The sequence below is a fragment of the Diaphorina citri genome, unplaced genomic scaffold (genome assembly GCF_000475195.1).
Source record: "Diaphorina citri unplaced genomic scaffold, Diaci psyllid genome assembly version 1.1 scaffold5245, whole genome shotgun sequence".
Classification (NCBI taxonomy): domain Eukaryota; kingdom Metazoa; phylum Arthropoda; class Insecta; order Hemiptera; family Psyllidae; genus Diaphorina; species Diaphorina citri.
Genome location: NW_007382621.1, coordinates 2,903 through 8,412, shown reverse-complemented (window position 1 = coordinate 8,412; position 5,510 = coordinate 2,903). Strand labels below are relative to the sequence as shown.

The following is a 5,510-nucleotide window of genomic DNA, read 5'->3' as shown; positions in this document are numbered from 1 at the left end:
GTTACACTGTATCGGATGTTACAACATACAGGGTGTTACAATATACAGGGTGTTACAATATTCAGGGTGTTACAACATTCAGGGTGTTACAATATTCAGGGTGTTACAACATACAGGGTTTTACAATATTCAGGGTGTTACAACATACAGGGTGTTACACTGAATCGGATGTTACAACATACAGGGTGTTACAACATACAGGGTGTTACAGCATACAGGGTGTTACAGCATACAGGGTGTTACAACATACAGGGTGTTACACTGTATCGGATGTTACAATATACAGGTGGTTACAATATTGGAAAAGTAGTAATTTATTTTACTTTCAGGTACAATTATGTACGGTCCAATCGCCAGGACCTCTGCTGGCCAAGTGTCTGGATGTTGTGGTGCCTAAGTTACGTGAAATCATCAGTACAGATGAGAGTAAAGATGTTGTCATCAAAGCTCTGGGTAAGTCTTTCCAAATATCTTTGTTTTGTGAGTTCGAGCCATTTCCAAACAGCCCTGTTACAACTGTTCTAGCCATTTCTAAACATACCTATCTGTTTACAGGGTGTTACAATATTCAGGGTGTTACAATATTCAGGGTTTTACAATATTCAGGGTGTTACAACATACAGGGTGTTACAACATACAGGGTGTTACAATATACAGGGTGTTACAACATACAGGGTTTTACAATATTCAGGGTGTTAAAACATACAGGGTGTTACAGCATACAGGGTGTTACACTGTATCGGATGTTAGAACATACAGGGTGTTACAACATACAGGGTTTTACAATATTCAGGGTGTTTCAACATACAGGGTGTTACAGCATACAGGGTGTTACGAGTTCAAGGAGTTTGCGATTCGAACTATTGGTAAGTAAGCTTGACGTCGTAGATTCGTCTTAGCTCAACTCATCTTTTGGGGCTTTTTGCCGCTACACCTAAGCCTCAGGGTGGGCTTTTTGTATATGGAGCTAGTTCCTAAACTAACTTAACTTTGGATGAACGTAGAGAGTTTGAAGTTTGTGACTTTTGATTTATTAAGTACTGTCATGTAGGATCGAGTCATTTCCAAACATCTTTGTAGTCGTGGGTTTGTGAGTACGAGTCTGTTTTACCAACCTCAAAAGATACTTTTTTTACCAACCTCAGTGATGTAGTAGTTAGCACGGTGGGCTTTGAATCGAGGGTTGGTGGTTCGAGTCCAAGTCAATTCATAAAATTTGGCGTAGTGTATTACTTAAGCAGGGAACGACATTTGTGATAAGCATTAAAGTACCTGTGATGTTTAACACAATTAAAATTCCTTTCTACTTGGTACTTTTTTTACGGACATTTTTCCCCAACTTAGATCGTTTGAACTCGGTTCGTAATTTGTATTTTCTTGAAAAAAAAAAAAATTGGCGCGGGATATTTGGCAGGGGAAAAAAGTTATCTAAAAAGTTCCCCCCATTCTTTTCATGTCAGATAAAACGCAAACGTTATCACTATTTTTCCTCATTTTCTAACCTCAAAAAAATAAGAAAAGTATTTTTTGAAATTTTCCAGTTTTTAAAATTTGCCGAAAATTTGATTTTCCTGTGTTTTTTAAATCTTTAAATTCTATTTTACAAGTTCTATTTCAAGTTTGTTTCCAGTTTTTAAAATTTGCCGAAAATTTGATTTTCCTGTGTTTTTTAAATCTTTAAATTCTATTTTACAAGTTCTATTTCAAGTTTATTATCATTGAAGTCATAATTGAATAGATATTTAGCTTGTCCACCCATACTTCAGTTTCATTTCATCGTCAAAGACCCTTCAGACCAGAGGAAACACTTGTCTTCACAAAGGATTATAACTACACAAAGCCCATGCTATATTCATTTCATCGTCAAAGACCCTTCAGACCAGAGGAAACACTTGTCTTCACAAAGGATTATAACTACACAAAGCCCATGCTATAATCTTATATTATAAGAACGAGATCTCTGATAAGAACATAATGGAACAAATACTCGCTAAATTAATTGAACCAGACAACTCAGCAATCACACAGGTGAGTATGACAAAGAAAAATGTGCCCAAGTGTCACTCAGACTGCCATATGAATGAACCTTCAACCTACCTGAGGCCAGGTTTACAGATCATGTTGAAATACTTGTTGACTTCTGAGAATATTAGGGGCACATATCAGTCCTTGAGAATGAACCTTCAACCTACCTGAGGCCAGGTTTACAGATCATGTTGAAATACTTGTTGACTTCTGAGAATATTAGGGGCACATATCAGAATGAGAATAGTCTCAGAATATCAGAATAGTCCTTGAACTTTGTGACTTTGTCTTACATTATCTTCTAATACACAACTACAGAATACTGACCACAGCTTCATCTTGACTTCTTACAAGCCCTGCTTAGTATCTAAAGGACCTACCTAAAACATTGCCCAACCTTTTCATCTTTTAAGAAAAAAAAGACTCAGGCTTATTGCAATTTATTATTAAGTATGTTCTCAAAAGAAAATTAATTATGTACATTTAGATTGTGGTGATCTTATAATTTATTATTACATTTCTGTTACAGGGGACTCTAGAACTACAAGAAGCTCTTAGCAAGCCAGAAGCCATTGGAGAACTGTGCAATGTAGTGGTGTCTTCACAGAATAGCAGCATCCGACATTATGCAGGTAGTACAGAATGCCGCCTTCTTTGCACTCGGTCAAATGTCAGAATATCTACAGGTCAGTTCCAACCAAAAGAAAAACAATATCCCGTGGCCGAACCTATTTAAATAGGAAAAGGTTAGGAAGAAGAAGAAGAAGAAAGTGATATTATCTATTCATGCTATTTGAGGTCGGCCTCGTCTTCTTTTACTAATGGCTTTTCGTTTAATATTTTGGAGAAGTTGCAATTGGGAAAATATTATTGATAAAAGGTCGTTTCCTACGTAAAAAGTTGTAAAAAATTCAAATCTGAGGTCAAAACTCCAGTTCCAACCAAAAGAAAAACAATATCCCGTAGCCGAACCTATTTAAATAGGAAAAGGTTAGGAAGAAGAAGAAGAAGAAGAAGAAGAAGAAGAAGAAAAAAGAAGAAGAAGAAAGTGATATTATCTATTCATGCTATTTGAGGTCGGCCTCGTCTTCTTTTACTAATGGATTTTCGGTTAATATTTTGGAGAATGGAGGAGTTGCAATTGGGAAAATATTATTGATAAAAGGTCGTTTCCTACGTAAAACGTTGTGAAAAATTCAAATCTGAGGTCAAAACTCCGCGACCGGTGCCAGCATGGTAGGTAAACATTGGATTTTAGGATTATTGAGATATTGGGAAAATCCTACGCTGCTGCAGTGAGCACCAAAGTTGTGACATAATATAACACAAAGAAACTGCATTTACATTTTCTCTCCACAGCCCCAGATAGCTACGTTTGGTCCCCAAATCATGCCCATCCTACTCAATTTCCTCTCCTCTGTGTCCAACGCTCTTATACCGCCCGATAATATATAACACAAAGAAACTGCATTTACATTTTCTCTCCACAGCCCCAGATAGCTACGTTTGGTCCCCAAATCATGCCCATCCTACTCAACTTCCTCTCCTCTGTGTCCAACGCTCTCATACCGCCCGATAACACGAAACACGTTGAGCGTATGTTTTACGCTCTAGAAGCGTTCATAGACACCATGGAAGCGGCTGTGAGCCCCTATGTGCCGGCCCTGATGGAGGCCACGGTTAAGATACTCGAGAATCCCACCCCTGCTTGCCCCCTGGAGTTCAAGGAGTTTGCGATTCGAACTATTGGTAAGTAAGCTTGACGTCGTAGATTCGTCTTAGCTCAACTCATCTTTTGGGGCTTTTGCAGCTACACCGAAGCCTCAGGGTGGGCTTTTTGTATATAGAGCTGGTTCCTAACTAACTTAACTTTGGATGAACGTAGAGAGTTTGAAGTTTGTGACTTTTGATTCATTAAGTACTGTCTCCGGAGCTACCCAGTAACTTGCAAATTAAACAATAGATCGACATAATATTGATGTCAGTAGTTCTGGGAGCTCTCGGATGTGACAGACCCATGATTCGTGGCAATCGAAGTGTGTGAGTTGTTGAGTGTGTAAGTATGTGGTGAAATTCCTCTCGTGAGTCCTCCCTTATTATTTATTACTTACTTCTATCAATATTATACACTCTAATTAGCCCTTGATCTTTATTTCGAATCGTTAGATGCCAAAATCCTCATAAAGGAAGCCATTTTTTGAAGACAGCTACTTACCTATATATAGACGCAGACACCTATATAGCTACCTATATTTTTATGGCAGACGCGCTACCTTCCAAGCTAGACGGGCAATATAATCTTTCTGCTCCATGATTCCAGGAAGCATATAATATTTCTGCTCCATGATTGCAGGAAGCATAGCGACAGCAATAGAGACAGAGTTTCTTCCCTACTTCCCCAACATAATGACTCATCTGGCTGCCTGTGTCAATAGTACGGACCTGAAAGGACAGGGTGAGTACGGTGGACTATGGTAGTAAAAGGGACTTGGTCTCATTCTGGATTTTGTGATGCAGAAAAAAAAATCTGGTGTGAACATCACACGACTTTCCTCATCCTATTGAATGGTAAATAGCATACAGGGTGTTACAGCATACAGCAATATACAGGGTGTTACAATATTCAGGGTGTTACACTGTATCGGATGTACAACATACAGAGTGTTACAATATACAGGGTGTTACAATATTCAGGGTGTTACAACATACAGGGTTTTACAATATTCAGGGTGTTAAAACATACAGGGTGTTGCACGGTATCGGATGTTACAACAGTCCAAAAGCGGTCAAAATACCGCCAAGCGCATCAACCATCTCAACCAAATGTTTTGTGTTGCATCCTTGTCACATTTGACAACTACATACCAAATTTCAAGTCTCTAGCTCTTACCGTGCTCGAGATATTTTGTTTACAAACAGACACACACACGGACCAATGGCTGAAAACGTGTTTTGACACTATCAATATACAGGGTTTTACAATATTCAAGGTGTTACAACATACAGGGTGTTACAGCAAACAGGGTGTTACAGCATACAGGGTGTTACAACATACAGGGTGTTACAATATACAGGGCGTTACAATATACAGGGCGTTACAATATTCAGGGTGTTACAACATACAGGGTGTTACAACATACAGGGTGTTACAATATACAGGTTGTTACAACATACAGGGTCTTACAATATACAGGGTTTTACAATATTCAAGGTGTTACAACATACAGGGTGTTACAGCAAACAGGGTGTTACAGCATACAGGGTGTTACAATATACAGGGCGTTACAATATTCAGGGTGTTACAACATACAGGGTGTTACAGCAAACAGGGTGTTACAGCATACAGGGTGTTACAATATACAGGGCGTTACAATATTCAGGGTGTTACAACATACAGGGTGTTACAGCAAACAGGGTGTTACAGCATACAGGGTGTTACAATATACAGGGCGTTACAATATTCAGGGTGTTACAACATACAGGGT

General features: G+C 38.7%; 2 protein-coding genes and 1 long non-coding RNA gene across 3 annotated transcripts in view; all 3 read left to right on the top strand.

The window, feature by feature from the left end:
- The window catches only part of LOC103521443 (importin-4-like), a 21,061-nt gene extending 20,311 nt beyond the window's left edge, over nucleotides 1-750 (top strand). Inside the window, exons 8-9 of the mRNA XM_008486555.2 lie at nucleotides 330-453; nucleotides 719-750. Of these exons, the coding sequence (XP_008484777.2) occupies nucleotides 330-453; nucleotides 719-750 (156 nt within the window). The remainder of the gene's footprint in view (nucleotides 1-329; nucleotides 454-718) is intronic.
- A 1,107-nt stretch (nucleotides 751-1,857) lies between these two features.
- Nucleotides 1,858-2,648, top strand: LOC113472390. Its single transcript, XR_003394715.1, has 2 exons — nucleotides 1,858-2,028; nucleotides 2,555-2,648. It is a non-coding gene; the product is annotated as an uncharacterized LOC113472390 (long non-coding RNA).
- A 3-nt stretch (nucleotides 2,649-2,651) lies between these two features.
- The window catches only part of LOC103521442 (importin-4-like), a gene marked incomplete at its 3' end in the record, with an annotated part of 5,750 nt that continues 2,891 nt past the window's right edge, over nucleotides 2,652-5,510 (top strand). The window contains exons 1-3 of the mRNA XM_026832121.1: nucleotides 2,652-2,711; nucleotides 3,516-3,774; nucleotides 4,379-4,480. Of these exons, the coding sequence (XP_026687922.1) occupies nucleotides 2,652-2,711; nucleotides 3,516-3,774; nucleotides 4,379-4,480 (421 nt within the window). The remainder of the gene's footprint in view (nucleotides 2,712-3,515; nucleotides 3,775-4,378; nucleotides 4,481-5,510) is intronic.